Below are 24,045 nucleotides of genomic sequence, written 5' to 3'. Positions count from 1 at the left end.
AAATATCACTGTCCTGTCACCAAAGCAAAGTTTGTGGTGAATAATAGATATTTTAAATTTTTTTTAGGCATAAGCAATTACGAAATAACACTTACTACCAGGAAAAAAAATGTTACATTGTGTTCTGATTGTAATATGGAAAGCCTGTATGTATGTGTCTATGTTTATACAATACACAGGAAAGAAAACTCCTCCAATGTTTTGTTGGGGTGGGTGGGTGGGGTCGGGATGGGGTCATTTGTGATCCATCATTGCTTGAATTCGCAAAATGATTGGGGAAAGAGGGAATTAAATCCTCAAGTTATCTTGAACTGTTTCTTGAACCAGTCTGCTTTTTGAAGTAACTACCAACCACGAGAGAGAGAGAAAGAGAGAGAGAGAGAGAGAGAGAGAGAGAGAGAGAGAGAGAGAGAGAGATTTGCAGGGACTGGAGTGTGAGAAAAGGGTGGTTCAAAGGAGTCATTTCTATAAACCTGAAATTTAGAAGAATGCATACTTATGTATTTAATGAAAGATGATTCAATTCCTCTGATGGTTTCTATGGTCGTTTTGCTGCTTGTTTGTTTTTGTTCTTTTTCTCTAACATCCTCAATTTTTGCAATAACGTTAAATTTGATTAGAATAATTTAGAGCAGATGGTTGAATACTGGCGTTCTTTAAAAGATGAAAATGTGGTAAGGAAGACCCCCCCCCCCCCCCGGACTCCATCGCATAAATTATCTTTGACAGTAACTGGAGTCACAAGCATATATTGTGGGATCAGTGGTCGTGAGGATTTTCTCAGACACTTTGAAAATCGCAAAAATATTAGAAAGTTAAAAAGGCATCCAGCAGCAGATAGATTCCTATCAAGCTTGGATCGTCGTATTCAAAAAGCATATCTGATGAGGAGGGAGCTGGTGGTATCCAAGTTCCATAATCCAAGTAGGCCTCACGGATTGAAGAATACTTGTTCGGTACAACCCAATCCGATTAGCGTGCTGGAAAAGCAATATCATGTCTGAATGAAATCACGGGCAGTTAAAGTTAGAAATTTACGAAATCACAATAAAAATAGCACATGTGAAAGAATAAGACAAGTCTTGGAATTTTTAAACATAAATTATTATCGACAGAGAAACTGATATAATTAGGACATTAATTTCTATTTAGTTTAATTCACTGCTATTAATCATGGCATATGGTGGAAGTAATACTGTGCTATACAACATTAGGCATGGCATATGGTGGAAGTAATACTGTGCTATACAACATTAGGCATGGCATATGGTGGAAGTAATACTGTGCTATACAACATTAGGCAGCGCAATACCAATACTTTAGGGTCTATTTTCAAACATACCAGGCCATCCATCTCTTTAGGAGCTATATTATGTGGAATATAAATGTTAAGTATGAAAGTCAACAACTCACTCCAGTATTAAAAGCTTTGGTTTAAATAAAGGTATTACTCAACTTTGATAGTTCGTCACAAGTCAAAGACGGTCGATGGAATGACCGGCAAACAGTTTGGATACATAACATAACAAGTGAAAACATATATAAGAGCACATTCACAAACTTTACGCTTCCAATTACTTCATGATGTCCACTATTACAGCAATAATCGTTGTAATTAAGGACTTGTTTCGTGTATGCAATTGTAAAACCACCCTCCCAACCCATAATGTTGCATTTCAAAGCTCCATTTCTGCAAGGAAGGAATAGCCAATAAATGAAGATTTCCCAGGTCTAATAACAGCTAGTTTGTTTCTCTGCTTCCTTTGTTCCTTACATTATAGCGAGATGGAACGCAGGGAGCTTAGGAAACAGGAAACCAGACTATATTAACAACAACAATTGACTTCTTATGGGAGAATCAGTAAGACAGCATCCAGTCATATCTTGCAGTAAGATAGCAGCCACCAATCATATTGTGTAGTAGGATAGCAACCACCAATCATATCTTGTAGTAAGATAGCAGCAACCATATCTTTTCCAAATGCTGTTTATCTGCTTAGTAACACATCTGTGACAATTCCTCCTGCGATATCGGGAGAAAGCTTAGCCAGAATATAACATTACAGAAAATTGAAGTATGAGAAGAAATTTTAAATGTAGCCTTTAAAATAAAAATTCGTAATTAAAATGATTTTCCCTTTAAAATAAAAATATCTCACGTCAAGAAACAATGAACAGCATATTAGTCGAAAAATAAAAGAATATGAACGACGACCTTGATTGGCTGACATGAATTCAATAATTTGAATGCAGTCATATATATATATATATATATATATATATATATATATATATATATATATATATATATATATATATATATATATATATATATATATATATATATATATATATATATATATATATATATATATATTGCTGGATCCTGTGTTCAGAATGATTTGCGTCTTGATATATGTTATATCGTGATGGTCTGCTAATGTAGTGGATGATCCTCTTTTTAAATTGTCAAGAAATGGCCGAATCCTGCCCAGATTAGGTCGTAGTCTCTAGACATGACTCTTAACTCCAATCATCTATACACAATACAACCCTTGACCTTTATGTTTCGATGTGCATTTAAACAGTCATTTATCAGACAGTCAGTTGTTTTATTTCGTAAATTTGGGATTTTTCATGTACTAACGTGGCATGATCGCAATTTTGCAGGAAAGTAATGTGCACAAAATATTGTTAATAGCCTTCCAAATGGATTTTTTTCCGGTATGTAACACCACGACAGAAGTATGTCATACAATCTTACCCTTGTCCATTCGTTCCACAATTGTAAAGGCTTGAGTTTTTATTTTAGTTGTATCCACTGTGGCGCGGAATCCTTGTTCGATAAACACGTTTTTAGATTTTATTCGTGTCATGTGAAAGTTTTCATAAAATTTTAAAATATTAGGGAAATAAAAACAAATTACAGCTCTGTTACCTTAACAGTAGACTTAACAATAACTTGTTCAAAAATATAAAATGTACAATATGCTAATCAGCAGATTTTGTGATTTGCACAAACTAATATTTGTTATTTACTTCAAAATGTAAATTTAGTACTTTCTAGGATAAGATGTTCTCCACCATGAATGGCCCGTTCAACCCGGAACAATGACGTATACACTGCATTAGACCTGAAAGATACATCTAAAACGTCATCAAAAAAGTAGTAAAATGTGACATATGGTTTTAATTTAAAGACTTATTCATATTCACTTACTAATACAATCAAAGACATAAAAAATCAAAACCACATAAAAACAAAGTACAAAAGCAAAAGAAAAGCAATAACAACAAAAGCAACACAAACAAAAACACCAAAATCTCCAACAAAATAACTACAGCAATAGCATGCAACAAAATAACCACAACAATAGCATACAACAAAATAACCACAGCAATAGCATGCAACAAAATACATGGTTTTCGATCTGGAGCTGTGAAGCTGATGAGTCCAGGTAGTTCATCGACCCTCGTCGTCATCGGAGTCCCCCTCCTCGCCGATGGTATCAATACTAGGGTGGAAGGTGTTAAAGTCCCCCTGTTTAAGGAACGTGTCCACGGTGGAACCCGTGCTTTGATGTACAAGACTGGGAACGATCACCGTACGCTTATTTTGTCTCGAAATAGGGTGGATGCATACGGGGTCTGTAATGGAAAGTTTGCAAAATGCATGTTTCCAGTTCGTGAATCATAAAATGCACCCCTCTGTCTCTGTCTCTCTCTCCAAACACCTACACAGGTTTCGATTTTAAGGAGTTTCTGTTTATTGAGGTTCGTACATTTTACCTATTCTGATAGGCAAATAACCTGATATGCAGTTAGTTACATGCAATCATTTGTCCCGTTAGCTAAAGCTTAATATGTATTGATTAGTGCCTGCTTCACGTATTTATTAAGAAAATGATACTGTTTTATTAATATTTATAATTTATGTGATACACTAATTTTCATTTAACACATGCATCTTTATCTCTGTGCACATTTACAAGTTAAAAGTCCCGTTGACTAACATTATTTTGTTATATAATAACTGACTTAGTCAAATGATTGGCAAATAAACACAATCTCCTTCGGTTTGCATAAGTATTGCAATATGTTACAAATAAATGATTGCACAAGATAACAGGTCATCAGCCTGTTTTTTTTTTTTTTTTTTTTTTGGTGTGTGTATGTGTGTGTCCTGTCTGATCTTTGCACACCATTCGAATCGTTCCCCATCCTTAAGTTATGGTTACCCGAAGGCTTATATTGTAATCAAGTGACCCGAAGGCTTATTTGTGTGATAAATGCTATAACTTTTCAGTTAGTGTTTCTGTATTCCGCCAGTGCACGGGATAAGTTTTATGGCATATGTTGATTTCCTATTATTAGCCATTTTTCATGATTTGTCTTTTACCGTCAGAGCACGGGACTTTTTCCATGGTTTTTATGGGTAAAGGTAAGGGTCGTTTTTGTCCATTTGAATCTTTTCTTAATTGTTTTTTCTTCTTTGTCCATCTGGATCTTTTGTTAAAATTTCAAAATTAAAGTCTTCTAATTCGTATTCTGCATCTTCTTCGAGCTCCTTGTCAAATGTCAGTTTATATACATCTCTGATTTTCCTTTCACTTTCTTCGGAGGTTGTTTGTGATTGGTCCTTTTGAAAAATATTGTTTAGGGATCTTCGAGCTTTCTTCTTTCTCTTTTTCATTTTTTTTGTGCCTGTTCTGTCTGTGGTAAGTTTTCTGCCCTTTCCATCCTTGCAGCCTGCTCACTGTTTTGTTCTATCGAATGTTCACTTTTCTGTCTATATGTTTGTTGTTGTTCTTGTACATGTGTCTCTCTTTGTTTCTCTTTCCCTTTTGTTTTCTGATTTTTGGGTTGGGTCGTCGGTTTTGTATTTCTTTGTTTAGCTCACTTTGTTGTATTTGTTGTTTCTTATTCCGTGGTCTGGGTACTGGTACCTTCTCTTCTTGTGTTTCTTGTGTGCCTTTCTGTTTGGAGTTCGTACTGGTTCCACTGCTATGGATTGTTTTTCCTGATAGTTCTTTAGTTGTTGGACATTTTTGGTGTGAAAGTCTTACATTTCCACACTTCTTGCACCTCCTATGATAAATACAGCCCTTATACAATGTTCTCACCAGAAGTCACTTTCTTCATTGTCCTGATTGTTTCCTTGTCTATTTCAAGGATTCTAACTCCAGAAATCCAGAGTGTGTGTCCAATCTTGCTTTGGTGACTTTGAGTTTAAACTTTTTCTCGAATCTTTGTACTGTAGCATCCAATGGTATTTCAAGCGGGATGTCAGATGTGTGTGATTCAGCAGTTCGTATTTTATCTTCCGCAGAAAGGGTGCTGCCTCTTTATGTCAAGATTCAGCCCTCCACAATCCAGTTTTCCAAATGGAAGTATTGGAGTATTCCCTTTATGTCTCAGGATAAATGCTTCATCTCCTTTCCTATTCAATGAATCCGCGAGGTCAATGAAGTTCTTGTCAATCAGTCTCGGGGTTGTCAGCACTCTTGCCATGCTAGGTCTTTTCTCTAACTCCATCTCTCTCATACTTATTTCTTGTGTTCCTGCCTTGTATGTACATTCTAAAAAAAAAGCCATCCTCTGTCTCAATTCTCCTCGTATCGAAGTATTTTTTCCAGCTCGGTTACTTCTCTATGTTATGACATTGTTATTTTTGCAAGTGCAGTCCGTGAATTCAGTTCAGTCGTTATGAGTACAAGTTTCTGTTTTTATTTCTTCTTCTTCTATTGAAATTGTAATAATTTTGTGTATCCTATTCTATGATTCGAATTCCTCTTGTTGTAGAGGTCCTCTATTTTACTTTTATACTTCCGATGGTACAATTTGGGTCCGGTGGACTTTATTGCTATTTGCTTTGTACGTGCCATTCAGCCTGTTCTAAAGACCACTCAGTCTGATTAAAATCAGATCTCCGCTGTCCTACGTGAAGATCTGACGACGATTGCTCAAGGGTCATGTTTTGGCGATCTTTGCTTTAACCATGGAAATGCACCTTTAAAAATCTGAAAGTGACACAAAGCGTTCGGTACACATTCATGCTCTTCATTCACAGTGCTCTGTCTCTAAAAGCAAAGATATAAGACTCCATCTGATTGGTTCATAAAATAAGCGATTATAGCAATAACACACATTACCAGAATATGAACCATAAGTGGTCGCTGTCAGATCTTCATGTATAACAGCGGATATTCGATTTTAATCAGACTCAAAGACAACTGCTTATCCTATAGTTTTCTCTGGTCGTAATCTATGTCAGCGTTTCTGCTGGGCTTTGTTGTGCTTCAAGCCACGCTATTTCCAGACCTCGGGCCGACCTCATTACTGGTTTAAACGGGTGAGAGGTTTTCATAATTTTTTAATGAAAATTGAAGATGGAAATATTTGGGAGCGTCCAAATGTTTTGGTTTAGGAAGGTTCTGGTCTTGACCTGTTCACACACACACACACAAACACTCGAAAAGGATAAGGATACGTGGGCGTGTGTGTGTGTGTGTGTGTGAGTGAGAGCGACTTTACGGTCGTAAGATACACGAACGCAGATGATTGATTTGATTTTCCAGTTAATCAGATAACAATTGTTTCAGTTCTGTCTTATTTATAATCCTTTACTTAGCAGCACAATTTTAGTGAGAGGTGATATTATTATTTCCTTAGAGTCTTTTTGCCCTCGTATGCTTTTTGACGGGTGAAAGTCCAGCTAGATGAGCTTTTTTGTCTTTCCTTCCTTTGTACGTTGTCATTTCACCGTTTCACAATTTTCATTCACCTATATAACGTTATTAAAAAAAATCAAAAGATCACAACCAAACAATATTTTAAAAAACTATTGAGAGATTTTCCACGACTGAATTTCCAAGGTTTCACCAAATTTAAAGCAAACGGTACATTATATTCGCTTTGATTTCTATAAACCTCATAAAGCAAAAATGTCATTGTATCTTACCACAATCTGTCTATGATAATAACTGGAATAACCGAAAGATGAGTGACCGTGCTGAAGTAGAATATATGTAACACGCATCCACGGCTGGGATCGCTAGATAATTCCTTAAATCGATTATCGGTTGAAAAAACTATTGATGATAATCGATGATATCTACTTAATGTTGTCAAGTCAGATATTTTGATATCCGATACTTTAATAATATTTGGTAAAAATTAGTCTCTGTCAGATTACTGATTACCTGACAAGAGTTGATGTCGATAATCGGTTGTAATTTTAGAAATATGTGCATATAGTTGAAATAAATTTATTTTCTAAACCCTCTGCCCACCCCGTCGATGCATCCTTCGTGATGTGACACGATATGGGTGATATCCGTAGTTTTGTCTGCTGCCGTAATCCAGGCATCCTCTAAGCGGGTCACACCGACTGCCAAACTGACGATAAGCAGGACAGTCTGGGGCGTTACAACTATGTCGAGTCCGTGACAGTGGTCTCCTGCGATGTCTGTTTGGTGGGATTATGCGTGCAGGAAATGCCATTCTTCCACATCCGCCTTTATTCATGTAGCATTCACTTTGTGTCACATTCATTTGACCATAGCCACTGAAAACAGAGAAGCATACAAACCATACTTACACATGTACTTACAGCTTATTCAGATCACCTTTGTCTACTCCTCGACACATTGATACTTGTCGCTGAAAGAAAATAAGACCCTGGTACCGATGTTTAACAAAACCATCGCTAGCCTGGTATACTGTCATCTCAAGATGTTCCTTAGGAAAGACGGGCATCATGCTAGACCAACACATGCATGTTCTATCAACGCGTTTTCAGTCGTCTTCTGTGTTTCCGCTGACAACTGCAGACGGTGCTGGTGAGACTGCAAACTATAACTCGTTCTGCACAGCATCGCGAATGATATCCGAGTCTGTTTCTCTTTGAATTTTCACGTCAGTATCTCCAAATGTCACTTAAATTACCGAATTCTTTACGCGCACGAAAGATTTAAACATAATGCATATTGACTTACAACGCAACACCGTTTATTCAATACAAGCTGATAAAAACTCTTCTCTGTTTATGTAATCCGCCATGTTCGTCCAGAGTTCTGGAAGAGTCCATTTTTGATACTGCAAAAAAATTTAATGGGGAGGGAACTACATTATGACCGAATTGGAAAGCTGTTCATTCCTTTTTAAACAAATCGACTCTTCCACAGGTCATGGTGGCATCGAAAAGTTTGGTATAAATAGACCGCCATGTTATAGCAGGTATTTAATGAGACGTGTTACGCTCGATCGGAAATGAACGATGTTGAAAATACTTCGTGCGCTAAAAGAATAAGTTACAGTTAATGACATTAACCGGAAAATTTAGCAAGCTACAGACGTGAATATCATCTGCGATGCTGTGCGAAACCACTGGAGTCTGACGTTTTATCAATAAAGTACGAAGAAATCTCTGACAGCACGAATCGGTAATATTAAAAGATAACACAGACTCTGCTCCGTGATCAGTTCGAGTAGTAGATCCTACCGCTTATTTACTGCAGGATATAATCTGGTGAAATATGCTACATCCGCCTAATGGTGTTCTGTAGAAAGACTTTGTGACCGTAATGGTGAAAATAAAGGTTAATTCGCCGGAATAGATTCATGCGATGGTCGTCTGAGAGTTATGCGTTGGTAGGTTACTGTAATTTTGAATGGATATGTGTTGTTTTTCAGTCTTTTGGCGATTCTGAAGCGATAAAAGACACGTGACAAAAGTCGAATTGAGCGGAGGCTGGGGGTCACGCTTGCACTCCTTGTGTTAATTTATCGTACCGATACGATGATTTCGTGTTGTCAGAGATTTCATCGTACTTTATTGATAAAACGTCAGACTCCTGTGGTGAAAGGAATTCTCTATGTGACCGAAAGTACGGAAAGATGAACACCGCTCCAGAAGTGCCTGCAAAATTACATTTTTGGTGGGTAGGGGACAGGAAACATATAGTGGTCAACATACAATGCACTTTAGAGATGGTAGAATAAATTTGTGTCAAAGTGGTCGATGCGTGTCCGTTTTTGGTACAAAATGAATACATGGCAGTCAAACGATTTGCAGAATTATGGGGAAACATGCTGTAAAGCACGTCATGTAATCGGTTTTGTTCGTGTCAATGTTATAGCCAACCATCATTGAGACACTGAGTGTAAAAACCAGATACACTCGAATGAGACTTGGAAACTTTGGTAAATATTCATTATTGAAAATAAATTATGGATATAGGCCTTTTTGGAAGCTTGAGAGGGAAGCTCTTCAGTGCCGACAACAACTTCCGGGGACTATGAAATCAATGAATGCGGTCGTGGAATCAACAACTTCCGGGGACTATGAAATCAATGAATGCTTTCGTGGAATCAAGGAATCTTTGATAACGCATGTAAAAACAAATCTTCAAAATGTAGGATGATATTAATGTACGGTCAAATAACATAAATAATAAAATTAATAAATTTTGTGAAAACTGATTGGAATTGGAAGGATATTTAAAAGCAATTCCCCCCCCCCCCCAAATTGTACCTCACCGTCATGCAATTAAGGATGTCAAACCATAAGTTATTTGCTGAATCTTGTCAATGCAATAACATTTCATATGAAGAAAGAAAATATATCAAATGTGAAAATAATGTTTGGGTGACGAGTTCCATTACCTCTTGAAGTGTGAAATCTCCAAGAAGGCTAGATTGAATTTGATTAAGAAATAGAAACACACACACTACCAAATATTTTGAAATATCAGCATTTAATAAAAATAAGAACAAAATACTAGTGACAAATTTAAGCATATTAGTTACAAAATTATGAACGAATTAGAAACGGAATAGAAGAATGGATAGCCACCTATGCTGATTTCACATTCCAACCGTTTGCGACACTTTTACGTATTAAGTGAGACATAAAAACGTTTTCATTTAAATCATTGATCACTTTTCTTTAGCAACTTCCTTGACTTGTAATATCGAGATAATCCTCTCTCTCTCTCTCTCTCTCTCGTCTGTTTCGTAGCATTTCTTACTTCTCCCTTTTCCTTATATCACACCATAATGGCTTCGTACATGGGCGACCGCAGCATAGGTCAAGTGGGGTCACGTGACCCCTCCTGGGAATCATACTGCAAACATATATATAAATTCCGACAAGTTTAATCACGTAAATGAAGCTGAAAATATGTCACAAGATTCTGTTCAAAATGCTTAGTAAATAGTAGCTTTAGTTTCAGGCTGCTTCCTATACTCTCTCGGCCGTGATTGACTCCCCCCCCCAAAAAAAATGTCCTACCCCCCCCCCCCCCCTGCAAAAACTCTTGCGGGCGCCCATGAATTCGTATATAATATAACCTCGACAGTACTTCACTCGCATGCCTTGTATGCATGGCCCGAGTACGATATTTTCATTAATTCTTGCTCTGTTCTGTTCATTAGTTCTACATTTTGTTTAAACAATACTTTATTGTGATTGGTGTTACGCGAAATGTGAATTGGAGAAATAGAATACACCTCTGCAAAATCGACCAAAATCCTATGTTACTTGCAATGCTTTCTCTGTTTTCTTTTTTTGGAGGTGGGGTGGAGGTGGATCTTTTGATTATGAACAGCTAAGTCACAGTATCTAAGCCGCGTATACATGGTTCTACCTACATCATAACTTCTTCACCTGCATTGCTCTGATCTTTGCGAGAAGACTCAATATCATAACAAAACGTGAAGACCAACAATTATTTCAAGGGGTCTTCATATCAAAGGAAATTTCAGCGGACAAGGTGTTTTACATTATTCAGTCTTTATTTTGTAAACATATGGAAGAAAATAAATCTAAATCCAGACATACCTATTCGGATCTTACGGAGAAATAGTATCTACTGATATAATTAATAAAACAGTAAATTTTAGAAACTCCACGTGGTAGACTTGCTTGAATTTGATTTCCTGTTTAACAACCGAATCTGATCAGAACGTGACAGATTAGAAGTAGCAATAGAACCCGGAAGTTGTGGTGCCAAAGTGAGCATGCGCACTGAGTGGACCGAAGACTTCTAATTTAAGGGGAGAACCATACTTTCCGAAAAGGCCTATATCATAATGAACTAGCGCGATATGGCTGATGAGGCAGTACGAGTGTCCTACGTTTCGATATTGTTCGCAAATTATGACAAAAGAAACCAAGCAAACAAATACAAAATGGAAATTTACATCAAAGAGTGTTTTGAAGGAGTTTTGCAGAAGAAATTATTTACTGGCAGTGACCTTTCGAAAAAAGCGAGAGCGCCACCTGCAAATAATATTGGCTAACTCTCAAATCGTTCATCTTGAATGTCTCGTGCCTTTCTGCGAGCAAAAATACACTGAATTTAGTAGTATTAACATGTTTAATCCCCCCACCTTTAGAAATATAATCTGACCAGTTCAGTACTATTGTCTTTCAAAAATACATAAAATGTAGCTTACAGTGACAAGAACTCAGGAAAATTTACTTTTAAAGCGGATATGAATTTGAGAGGAAAGGATCGATTTAGAACAGTCGGCGGAGTTTGAACTATCAGAAGGATGAACTACGACTGCTTGTTGCCAGTGGCATCACTAGGGTTGGTGTCATCCAGTGCGGTAACTCATGATGTCACCCCATGGACCTCCTTCCTGAACAGAAATTCAAACATTTTTTAGACAGTCATTTTGGTGCCACAACCTCTCATGGTGTCACCCGGTGCGGTCCGTACCCCCCCCCCTCCGTGACGCCACTGCTTCACGCTATGCCGGCACACTTGACATTGATAAATTATCGTGGTTTTACTTGGAATATACGATCCTCATGTTCTTTGGTTGAGACTACACTATCCAATAGTGTTAATACCGTGATTTCTTTTTAATATCCACCCCTATTAAATAATAGACAGAATGTAAATTGATTTTACCAAATTGAAGTGAACACAAATATATTTAGAGAGATATTTTTTTCTACTTGTTTTCAGTCTGAATCGCGTAAAAATAGATAATATGTCGTGATGTGATTGTTCGTAATATATATGGAGGATCTCAAATGGGTAATGATTTAATATTGAATTTATGAAACGAGTTGAATAATATCTAGCGTTTGCGAGCCTTGACGATTCCTTTTATCACATGGTTTTGATTTCAGTGGAAACTATTTAAATAGAAAGAAGAAAGAATAATTTCTTTCATTCTGATAGACGATGTAACTTTCATTTGTTGTGCGTAAAAATAGTCCCAAACAAAGTTGAACTAGTATTGACGTTTAAATGTAGATTGTAGTTTTCTTACAAACTATAAGTCAAAGACAAAGCGTCCTGCCTAATAAGCACAACATTTTACACAGACAAAATCATTTTTCAGCACAGAACGTCCAATGCGCGTGATGTCGCATTGTTTGATGAATTACCCCATTAGAGTGCAGTAGACGATCCATGTTTACGTAACCTAACCTGTCACTTTCACAACTAACCATTACATTGTTGCAATTTTCGTGAAAGAAGGTTTACTGGATTCAGATATTCCCATATTTACTGTAATGTATTTGCGACCGGATATTTGCAGTACTTGACTTGGAACAGCAGACTACAGAATATGTAAACAAATTTTCTTTTGAGTTGGAATTGCATCATATATTTACCGCTTAAATATGCAGCGGTTGGATAGACGTCTGTCAGTTTGGAGACCGATTGATGTCCACATTATTCTGTGAACAGAGGTGATTTTATTTACTTTTGTAAGTTAACATTTAAGCTACGCTTGTATATAGGGTGGATTCTATACTACAGGTTTACTGCCCACCTCCACCCTCACCCTTCACACCCATTATAAACTGAGCAATACTCTTAGTTTTACATGTTGTTGTTGTTGTGTTGGAGTTTTTACGCCATTTTTCTTATGATGATATTGTTATAGAACTCATGCGAGACTAAATTGTCCAGATTCAGACAAACGAGATAATTTTTCCTCAAGTTCCTTTTGCAAGTCGGGGTGAAAAAACGGCCGCCAAAATGTTCATTGAAAACAAAATATTCCAGAATGCGGGGTTTCAAAAAACGTTTTCACACGATCGAAGCAAATCAGTAAAGAGAATACTGCCTAATAATTTCATGGGCTTATTTAGACCAATCCGAATCACATGATGTTCACATATTAAAATATAAATAATATGAAAACTCCACACACTGTAGACAAAGTATACCGACTATGTGATAAATAAAGTATCTCAAATGGGTAATGATTTACTATCAAATTTGTGAAACAAGTTGAATGATGTCCTGCTTTTGCGAAACTTAGCGAGCAAAAACTGGACGTTATTCAACGAGTTTCATATATTTAATATTAAATCATTACCCATTTGAGATTCTTTTTATCAAATAGTGTTTATTTCAGTGGAAATTATTTAGATGGAAATGTGACAGACGTTGCACTTTTCATTTGTTGTTAGTAAAAAATAGTCCCAACCAAAGCTGAACTTGTATTGACGTTTAAAAGTAGATTATACTTTTCTTACAACTATAAATCAAAGAACCAGCATCTTTCCGAACAAACATAACATTTTACACTGACAAAATCATTTTTCAACACAGAATGTCCAATGTGTCTCATGTCGCATTGTTTGATGCACTATCCGTACAGTTGACAATCCATGATTTACATAACCATAAAGTGTTACTTTAACAACTAAACATTATATTGATATTGCGATGTGAAAGAATGTTTACTGGATGTAGAAATTCACATGCTTACTATAATGTATTTGTGACGGGATATTTGCAGTCTTTGATTTGGAACAATAGACTACAGAATATGTAAATAAATTTCAATTTGAGTCGGAATTGCATCTTATTTTTACCGCGTAAATATTCAGTCTTCTGACAGTTTGGAGACCGGTTAAATGTCCACATTATTCTGTGAGTAGAGGTGAGTTTATTTATTTCTATAAGTTAATATTTAAACCACGCTTGTATATAGGGTGGATTACATGTTACAGATATACCGCCTCCTTCAACCCTTACCCCATAAAAGGAATACCCATAATTTTGCTTGTTATTGTTTTTGTCTTGTGGTTTTAGCCATTTTTCATGTTATGATATGCTATGCACGACTTAACAAACCCCTATTGGGGGTAAATTAGCCATATTGAAACAGGAGAAACCATTTTTCCACAATTCGTTTTCGCGAGTCTGTTAAAAATGGCGGCCAAAAATATTTATTGAAAACAAAAAGTCCAGAAGGCGGAGTTAAAAAAGTTTTCCCACGATCAATTAAGAGAATACTGCGCAATAATTTCATGAGGTTATTTGGACCAATCGGAATCATATAAAGTACTATTTTAACGTGTGGTAATATAAACAATATAAAACTGCACATACTATAGGAAAACTATAATTACTATTTGATAAACTGAGTTATGACAGACCAGCAGTGACGTCATGATGCATGACAACAAACTTATTGCAGATAAATGCATCCATTAAGTGCGTGATGACGTAAGTTGAAAATTTACTGGATCAACCTACACAATGCATTTGCATAGGCAGTCACGAGCTGGGTATATAAGAAGAGAACGAGACCTTGATAGTCTAACTACTGTCTGCAAAAGTTCATAGTGCACATACGTCATCTGAAGGAGTACCGTAGTATGAAGGCGTGTACCACTGGTGGATACGTCTAATTTTGTTGGTTTGCTTGGTATGAGTTTAACGACATTGTCAGCACATGATAGGCTACATGCCAGCTAGTATTTGGTGGAGGAAGAACCAAGAAAACAAAGGAAGAACCAACACCACACGGGAAGATACCGGCAAACTTTCTCACATACAAACATTGGCTGAACCCGAGTCTCGAAGCCACGCGAACAGAAGTGATATGTCATGTGATCTTTAAAGGCGAGCGCCTTAGATCACTCGACCATCCCCCAGTCTAAATGGGAAGAAAATTCTGGTATTCAGAGGTATGTATGCATGGGTATGAAGTGTGCATGCATTTGTGGCAGAGTTAGAAATTCAATCCTTTTGAACTAGAAAGTACGAATTAATTATCTAAAATACTCGACAAAGATAAAGATAGAACTCATAATTTTAATTGGTTACATAAAAATCGCTGGCACTGCACGCACGGCAAACTCGTACAATATCCATGGGTGAGTTAACAACATAATTGATGTTGTTTTGCGAGCAATTTATTTAGTTTTGTGTTGTTTTAAGTAGTGTTATATTGTTTTAAGTAGTGTTATATTTTTTTAAGTAGTTGTATGTTTATGTCTTAAATTTTTAGTATTTTTTATGTTGTTTCTCAGTTAACCGTTGTTTTTCTTTGCATACCCAAATTTCCTGCTGCAGTCACACTCAAAAATAGCCCATCCCCATTCTTTACTTCTGGGGATAGCTTCGTATCTCGTCCAGCAGTTCATGTATTTGGATACCTATTTCAGGAAATGAAAGTCAGTATGATAAACCATAAAAAATATCACTTATTATATAATAATGAAATTGTCATTATGCGCCAATATTTAGTATTTTGTTTAATATAAAAAATTATGTTGTTACTGTTCGGAAAGTACCAAAGGACGTATTAAATGTTCTACACGCATGATGGTGGTCGACGTGTGCAAGGCCACTAGTTGAACATCCAAGTTGACCCCAGCCCTTGGTACAGTCATTTGTGACTTTCTTGTGAGGGATTCATAATTTCAGATCTCACCAACTGTTACAGCTATGCCTTCTTCTGTCCTGTTAAATCTACGAGGTCATCCAGTACAAGGGATTCCTGGTGTTTCGACCATTATATTTTAGAAAATTTTGATTCCGAGCATCTAATCAAAAGAGAAGGTGAGTAGCATCCGGGGTCTGTAAGACCATGATTTGATTCAGTCGAACTATTACATAAATTTAATCGTGGGGTACCAAATACGTGATATTTTAACGAGTGGCGACGACACGAATTAAATATATCGTTTTTGGTACCACAAGATGAAATATATCCGGAATTAACGTATGAAAAAGATTCTTTTTATTATGTACCAATTTTGCTCCAGAATCGAAATTTAGATGATTAAACTCATTCTCCGGCACAGCACGTAAACCCCCACCCCTTTGCGTAAATTCACTATACTTTTATATACAGGGGCCCGTATCGCTGCTTACAGTTTAGCTATCAGTAATACATATAGTATAAAATAATACAAGGGAAGATGCTTCTCTCATTTCTCGCGCGACCCAATTAGAACCAGCGCTGATATTTCAAGCTATATTTCGCGTAGCGTAATAAATTTGGTACCGATGTTTAGTTCAGGCATTCGACTTAGTATAGCTATCCAGAATTTGGCTACTATCATATCTTTAACGACTTCCAGACCATTTTCTCACGCTACTGTTCGACATGGCCATGATCGTGCCCGCTTAATATGTAAGTGAAATCCCGCTGAATGTAATGCTTTCCTCTTAATGTTTAAAAAAGAATGACGTCCTGCATTATTTATAGTTTATTTTCAGTTGGCCAATGAGAAGGCAGTATTCCACTGAGCGCGTTGTTATAGCTACATCAATGTCAACAACTATTGATACATCTTACGCAATGTACTCTTTAAATATCTTAAAATAGAATTGTATATCCGTGTACAAAATATAACTAATATATTGACAATAGATGATTATTAAAATTTATGAATAAAAACTACATATAAAATAGACACAATCATCTACCAAGACCTTCAAAAATATAGATATACAAAACACGAATTCTGAAAGTGATTCATAAATGGCATCCTTAATTTGAAAAGTAATACTTTAACTAGTACATATTTACTTCATATGCTTTTCTATTATCTTTTCGGAATAATTCTCTGATTCATCTCGATAGCTCGACTTTGCAAATCTCCCTTTTTATCGCACATAACCTTTCTTGAAACAGTAGTATTATAGACTTCTGATGACACCCCGTCTCGATCCCTCATTCACCCTTGGCAGCGAAAAAGGCTGAACTATTACCCAAATCCTTTATTGACATGCTATTTGTTACCTCTGTGAGTACATAAATGAAGTTGTTTAAGAGTGAAAAATATCACCCTAATTTATCATTTGATCCCTTTCTTAGACCCAGGTGGGTGAAAAGAGGACGGGCAGGGGAGTGGGCGAAATTGAGTGAACGAGTAACAGACAGGTGGGGCGAATCACAATATTTCCAATGTTTATTTCTAACGAATATAAGGATAAAACCCTACATACCGTTTTTCTTGCTGGAACTTCTCGCCACCACATATGATCGCATGGCTCACATGCAAATTGTCTGGTTTCGAATCCTGGGCTTTGCTTTCTAAGGAGATCTTGGATAATTTCATCCTTTTGAATTGTTTCGATCTCATCCTAGACCGAGATGAATAGAAATATTGTCCGTTTACGATTATGTTATTTTTTAATACAAAAAAATGATACCAATATTAGATTTATATTATATAATCGAGGAATTGATCTATTTCCAACGCGGAGATAGCGCGACCTAGGCTACACCTTAGCATATAGAGTCTTGCAATTTTAAGAGATTTAATTTTCACAATTAGCTCATTAATTAATATGAATTCCAGGTATATACAGACATTTTCGTGAAAATTGGATGACAAAAGGTTAGGTTAAAACAATTTGAATTTGTATATGTTCAGAAGTCGCATTAGTGTACGAGTGTAAGTAAAGAAAACTGCAATTTTTGCTGACTCATCTAGCTTGTGATAAGAGCAGTTATGGGACTACTGTAATTTGCAGTATGCTCGAACTTTACTTTATCGTGCTAGGTTGTACGAGCTTACGAAATTAGTCAGGTGGTGTATTTGTGCATGTGCGTTTATACCGTATACTTGATAAAAAATGTATGCATGTATGTATGTATGTATGTATGTATGTATGTATGTATGTATGTATGCATGGATGGATGGATGGATGGATGGATGGAATGGATGGATGGATGTATGGATGTATGTATGTATGGGTTTTAACGTCACGTCAGCGCAATGCTAGCAATGTAGTGTTAATTAAAAGGTTATGCCAATATAAAGCTAACACACTGCAAGAGAAACAAGCCAAAAACACCTTTGGGAAGATAAAACCTTTCAAATAAACAGAAGCAGGACAACAAAATAAAAGGTACATATATTAAAAGTCTATAAATGGTACATATATTAAAAGTCCGTAAATGATACATATATTAAAAGTCCGTAAGTGGTACATGTATTAAAAGTCTGTAAATGGTACATATATTAAAAGTCTGTAAGAGGTACATATATTAAAATTCTGTAAATGATATAGAAAAAATGTAATTCTCAAAATACAAGTAGATCCGTGATGAATATAAATGGGTTAAATCACCTTATCATTCCTACGAAGCATCTCCCGCAGGTCACTATGGTCAGCTACTAGTAGAAAAAAGTTATAATTAATAAGTCTGTAATAATAATATGTACTAATTATTAAATAGCATGTAATATTACTACTACTACTACTACTACTACTACTACTACTACTAATAATAATAATAAGAGGAAGAAGAAGAAGAAGAAGAAGAAGAAGAAGAAGAAGAAGAAAAAGAAGAAGAAGAAATTAAATTGTTATTCCATCATGACGAAGTATAATCATTAGATTGTATTTGTAAAAATGTATTTTATAATCTCAATTGTACCGTTGAGTTAGATGATGTCTCAGTGTATCTACCTGTTTAGGGTTGATCTGCTGAAAACTGATAAAGGGACGGAGAAGTATGGATGAATCATTCATCGACAATGTTCAAATTAGATTGGGTAAGATGGAAAATGTAGGAAATTTCGCGTCAGATTATTTTCAGATTCTAGAACTCTCTAGCATGTCATTCTGTCAGATCTAAAATTACATAAATATTTATATCACCATTCAAGTTATGAGAGTGACAACTGTATAGATGACGTATCTGTCCAGTACATTGACCGGGGGGAGACTATCGTTTCCGGCAGGTCAACACGCTTAGTTCACTCAGGTTTTCCCTTTGCCTGAACTTACAACTCTCGAATTCCGTTATCACAGAATATATTAAAATTAATCGCATAAACCTTGAGAATAAGTTACATATTATTATTAATAATACATATTTAGTTCGAAAGCGAAAGCGTAGACTAGAAGGATTATGTTTGCTATCTAAGTTAAAGGTCGAAACTGATAAAAATTGGGTCAATAATTCGAATGAGATAGAGTCTTTTTATTGGTTGAATGCCAGTGATTACATCATAGGAAGATAGTAACCAAGTCATACCTGGAGAACGTTTTTGAGCTCTAGTGCAAATATTGCCATTTGTCTTTAAGTTTAAATCAGAGCACTTTAAAACATGTTCAGTTACTGTCAACATAGTAGCTAATTACAAGACAAATGGAGCCATTACTTTTCCTTTTGGAATTCAGAAACTGATGCTTATATGTTTGCATTCTAATTCAACATCGATCATGTATATTGAACTGATTTCTTTTCTAGTAGGTTAGTATTTTTAAAAAAAAACTATTTGCATCCTATTTGTGACAAATATAAATTGTCCATGGACATGAACAATTCGTCACGAACGTTATGGCATAAATAAACAGGTTTTGATTTCCAAAGTCTTATTTTTAAATACTCCATAAAACAGTAAAACTGGGAAACCCAAACAACAAAAAGAAGAAAGACATTTTTATGCATATATTGCTCCAGTATGACTAGAAGCGAAAACGAATCGCAATTCCAAGCTCAGATATTAAATTAAATGATTTTAAAAAATGAAGAAAACCCCAAAACAAAATAAAATCCAAATAGTTTCCATGAAAAATTCATTCGATGTCGATGTTAATGAGAAATTGGTGATAGATTAAAAATTGAAAATGACTATGTCTTGTTTTATTCTTCAAAATTTGAACGTTTTCATTACAATACAATATGGTTCCCGAAGCTTGTATAATTAGATTTCAATGTTGTTATTGTTTGTTTGTAAAATCTGTAATAAAATCTCCACATTATTGCATCATAATATTAAACGCATACTGACAAGGCAACGAAATATTTCTCTTGTTGCAGTTTTAAGGTAGCACTAAACAGGTTTCAACATCTGCTGGAGTTGAGGATGTATCCTTTCACCCTTGAAGTCACCCACTAATTAAACTCCAGCATGTATATGTCTTCAAGTTCTTCACAGAAAGGGCAAATCAACTCAGTAAAAGAGAACGGCAACGATTATCCTTCTTTGATTATATGATTATGATCAGCGGTTGCTCAGAGGTCTGACTTGTAACCTTACAAAGTTTACGGGTTCGATTGCTACCGTTGGATGAACATTTTCGGCTGATGTGGTATCCCAATCGGCAAGGTACTTTTTTCCCCTGGCAAGGTACTTTATTGCAAATACTTTGGCACCTAATAATGTTCTTGTGATAATGTGCCTTTAACAAATAATCAAACCAAACCTAGCGTCGGACCACCATCACCCTTCCCCAAAGCGTGAACATCACCAAGATAAAACAGCACATAATTAGCAAAATTAGAGATATTTCACATAAGACGGTGTCAACTGAATGCCGGATATTACTTTAACAAACACGATCAGTATGGAAATCCCCATAAACATATAAAAAGAACTAGGAAAAATGTGTAACCGCTTATACGAATGTACGCAAAAATGTACTAACGAACGAGAAACATGTAGATAAAATATATATATCTATACAGTCACACTTTCATTCTATGACCAATTATATCAGAGGTTTGAGTTCTACCTTATCTAACATTCGATAATCCTCCCTACCCCTTATTGTCAGAAATACTTAATTTAAAAACACCAAATAATACATTACGTATGTTTTCTTGCTGTGCTCACAATAAGATACATACAGACCCATATCAAGTATCTTTTAAGAGTGCATTTCGCTACATTTGTGTTAACCGACATATGGGGAAACCTGAGCTGCTTATCACAACGAAAAGCTTTGACAAAATTGCAAAACATAACGATAAACACCACCTTGGTATCCCACTGGATACAAACTTATTCAACAAAAAAATTAGAGAAATGTTTCATAAAGTATATATAAATAATTTTTTTCAAGGCTGGTACATCTCAAATTTTGACCCAAAGCAGTGAAATATAACTATTGTTCGCTTCATGATCTTTGACACTGATGAACTTGAGATTTGATTTGAAAGATACCATTGTATTATGAATCTTTTATATCTGACTGACAAAAGGTGAAGTTTCTAATTCAGTTGTATTACAATTACTCATGCTGCTAAAATGATAACGTGTAGTGCGAATACTATATACGTACTTCAATATCCTGCAGTTAGAGAACCAGAAAAACAGAAACAAATTACCTTGGTAGGAGTCATGTTTCACGAGGTTTAAGCCATTTTATTATACCCTTCTCCAGGAGAGGTTTTCATTAAGGTAGGACCCAGGAGCTACTGGTTACAGCCGGGATTTAGAATGTTCCCTCACATTTGAAGCCAGGTGTAATCAAAATAAATCTGTCACCATGTTTACGTTTTCAAACTTATCAGAATGGAGAATCCAAATAAGGACATTGGCATGGCGTATCTGATCCTTATGTGATTACCTCCAGGAGAGTCACCCCTGACAACCTTATATCTTTATGAAATTCCTTATGTGACTACCTCCAGAAGAGTCACCCCTGCCCACCTCATATCTTTATGAAATTCCTTATGTGATTACCTCCAGGAGAGTCACCCCTGCCCACCTCATATCTTTATGAAATTCATTATGTGACTACCTCCAGGGGAGTCATCCCTGCCCACCTCATATCTTTATGAAATTCCTTATGTGATTGCCTCCAGGAGAGTCACCCCTGCCCACCTCATATCTTTATGATATGTATCAAAGCATTATGACCAAATATCATTATCTCTAAAGCCCCTTGACATTCATGGTACTATGCAGAAAATTTAAACTGCCGGATGTTTATTTCATGCAGAACTTGTTAGAAAATTCCAGATGTGAAATTTGACCCTTGGTCAGACTGGACAGATTTTGGAGGGCCAACAAGTGTAAAAAAAATATCAAAGCTTTTATTATGGTTTTAGTATTAATATTCCTCAAAGAAATTGTTCCGAAATCTTGTGAGCGCACAAATTATGGTCAACATGTATTGTTTGCCTGACTTGGTCTTAGATAAGGGACCGACACATTTTGCCAATTGTAAGGCTAAATGGTTCCTCAAATGCAACAAAAGGTTGCAGATGAATCTTAGGTGTCATCTGATTTGGTGTAAATTTGTAATGGGCTATAGCTAATTCTATCTAAGTAAGGTCAAATTTAATACAATTAGGCATCCAGTAGTTGAATTATTCTGTCCATCACCCTGATAGTCAATATGCTTTAGAAAGAGTTCATAAAACTTTGAAGAATATGATTCGGTCATATTGCTTTGATACAGGAAAAGATTGGAATAAGGGTGTTCATTTGTTGCTAATTGATGTTAGGGAATCAGTTCAAGAATCATTGTGTTTTAGTCCTTTGAACTAGTTCATGGACATACTGAACTTGGACCATTTAATTTTATCAGAGGCGAAACTGTTTTCAAATGAAGATTCCAAGAGAAATCAACTTGACTATGTCACTGATTTCAAATATAAGCCATCAAAGGTTTTTGAAGGAGCAAGAACTAATCTTCACTCTCATTTAATTTTACTATCAAACCAAGATACCCGTGTGTATGTGTGATTTGAATTTTTAACGTAGCTTTAATAATTATTCAGTCATATCGCTACGATGTCTTCATTGAGGCAGGTTATGTTCATCATTGGGGTAGCATTATTTCCCACCTAGTCACATTATCCTGACACCAGGACGACCAGTCCTAACACTAACCTCTTAATGCTGTGTGCCTAACGAGGCAGCTGTTAGTACCAGTTTTATAAGTCTTTGGTATGACTCGGCCGGGGTTGGAACCCGCGACCTCCTGCATCCGAGACTGATGCTGTAACCACTAGACCACAATAGCGGTTTTTCAAACCAAGATACATGCTTTCCAATCAGATCATAAGCCCTGTCATCCAACTTTCCGTTGTTTGTAACTCGAGTGCGCACTTATTCGTTTTCTCAACTTTGGTTGTAACGTGTGTTCGACGTTCAGTATTTTCATAGGATACATGGATATACGCTGAATATTATGCTGACAGACAGACATACAGACGGTTAGCTAACTAGCTACGAGAAAGGGAGCTAGATATGTATAGAAACATACAGATATACAGAAAGGCAGACGAAACGAGTCAGAAATGGACTGACAGATGGATAGACAGAGAAAAACAGACCGAAATATAAATAGACAGACACATAGACAGACAAGAGCGAGATATGGACAGACGTACGGACACAGAACAAAAACAGATCGATACATGGATAGATAGACCGGCTCACAGAGAGGCAGATTATAAGAATTATGCGTGATATGAACTTTAAAGATTGGTAAAATAAGCAGCCTAAGAAAAGAAGAACAACAATTAAATTTGTTAATGACTGTTTACCTTTAATAAAGAATTTTGCTCTGCTTCAATTAAAATTACCATTAGTATGATTCTAACATATCTTACCTCTTTTATTCGCTCGCCTGTCTGCCGAAACTTCAGACTTCGGTCCAGACATGATAAAACCGTCGTATTTGTATCTGTCACAATGACACAGATTACATTTGCGGAAAATATGTTGTGGTATATTGAAATCACCAAGGCACAGTTTGATAACGCATATATCTGTAACGTCACTGTGATGTATACAAATAAAGATACTGGGATGTTACGTAACACACTTGTCATATACGTCTCGCTCAAAATTAAAAAGATTCCAAGCACTTAGAGTTTTTAACATTATGTACAGCTGGATACAAGATCTTCGAATCACTTAGCGTGAGAAACATTTTGCACAAATAATTGATTTTGACTTTATAACAATATATTATTCATTCGTATGATTGGATTTAATAAAGGAATAGAAATAGACACTAATGCAAATGACACGAAGCAGAGCACTGAAGCGGTACAACATTTTTG

The 24,045-nt window shown here is 36.0% G+C and overlaps 1 protein-coding gene across 3 annotated transcripts; it reads right to left on the bottom strand.

The window, feature by feature from the left end:
• Positions 1-733: 733 nt before the first annotated feature.
• LOC149797763 (shiftless antiviral inhibitor of ribosomal frameshifting protein homolog) lies at positions 734-23,690 on the bottom strand. 3 transcript variants are annotated; one of them, XM_089962704.1, is made up of 7 exons: positions 23,590-23,677; positions 18,360-18,406; positions 17,229-17,366; positions 15,327-15,427; positions 7,293-7,567; positions 3,040-3,134; positions 734-980 (listed from the first exon to the last, which is right to left on the bottom strand). In XM_089962704.1, the coding sequence occupies exons 1-6, from the start codon at positions 23,639-23,641 to the stop codon at positions 3,064-3,066; spliced, it is 684 nt and encodes a 227-aa protein (XP_089818830.1). In that variant the 5' UTR covers positions 23,642-23,677; the 3' UTR covers positions 734-980; positions 3,040-3,063. The 3 variants fall into 3 exon arrangements, with proteins under 3 accessions (XP_089818830.1, XP_089818829.1, XP_089818828.1); XM_089962703.1 differs by lacking the exons at positions 734-980; positions 3,040-3,134 and adding an exon at positions 3,146-3,648 and having other exon boundaries at positions 18,360-18,403; positions 23,590-23,690; XM_089962702.1 differs by lacking the exons at positions 734-980; positions 3,040-3,134 and adding an exon at positions 3,146-3,648 and having other exon boundaries at positions 23,590-23,676.
• Between the last annotated feature and the right edge of the window lie 355 nt (positions 23,691-24,045).

The sequence above is a fragment of the Sinohyriopsis cumingii genome, chromosome 6 (assembly GCF_028554795.1).
Source record: "Sinohyriopsis cumingii isolate HCF-2022 chromosome 6, ASM2855479v2, whole genome shotgun sequence".
Lineage (NCBI taxonomy): Eukaryota > Metazoa > Mollusca > Bivalvia > Unionida > Unionidae > Sinohyriopsis > Sinohyriopsis cumingii.
This window is presented reverse-complemented; position numbering and strand designations above follow the sequence as displayed.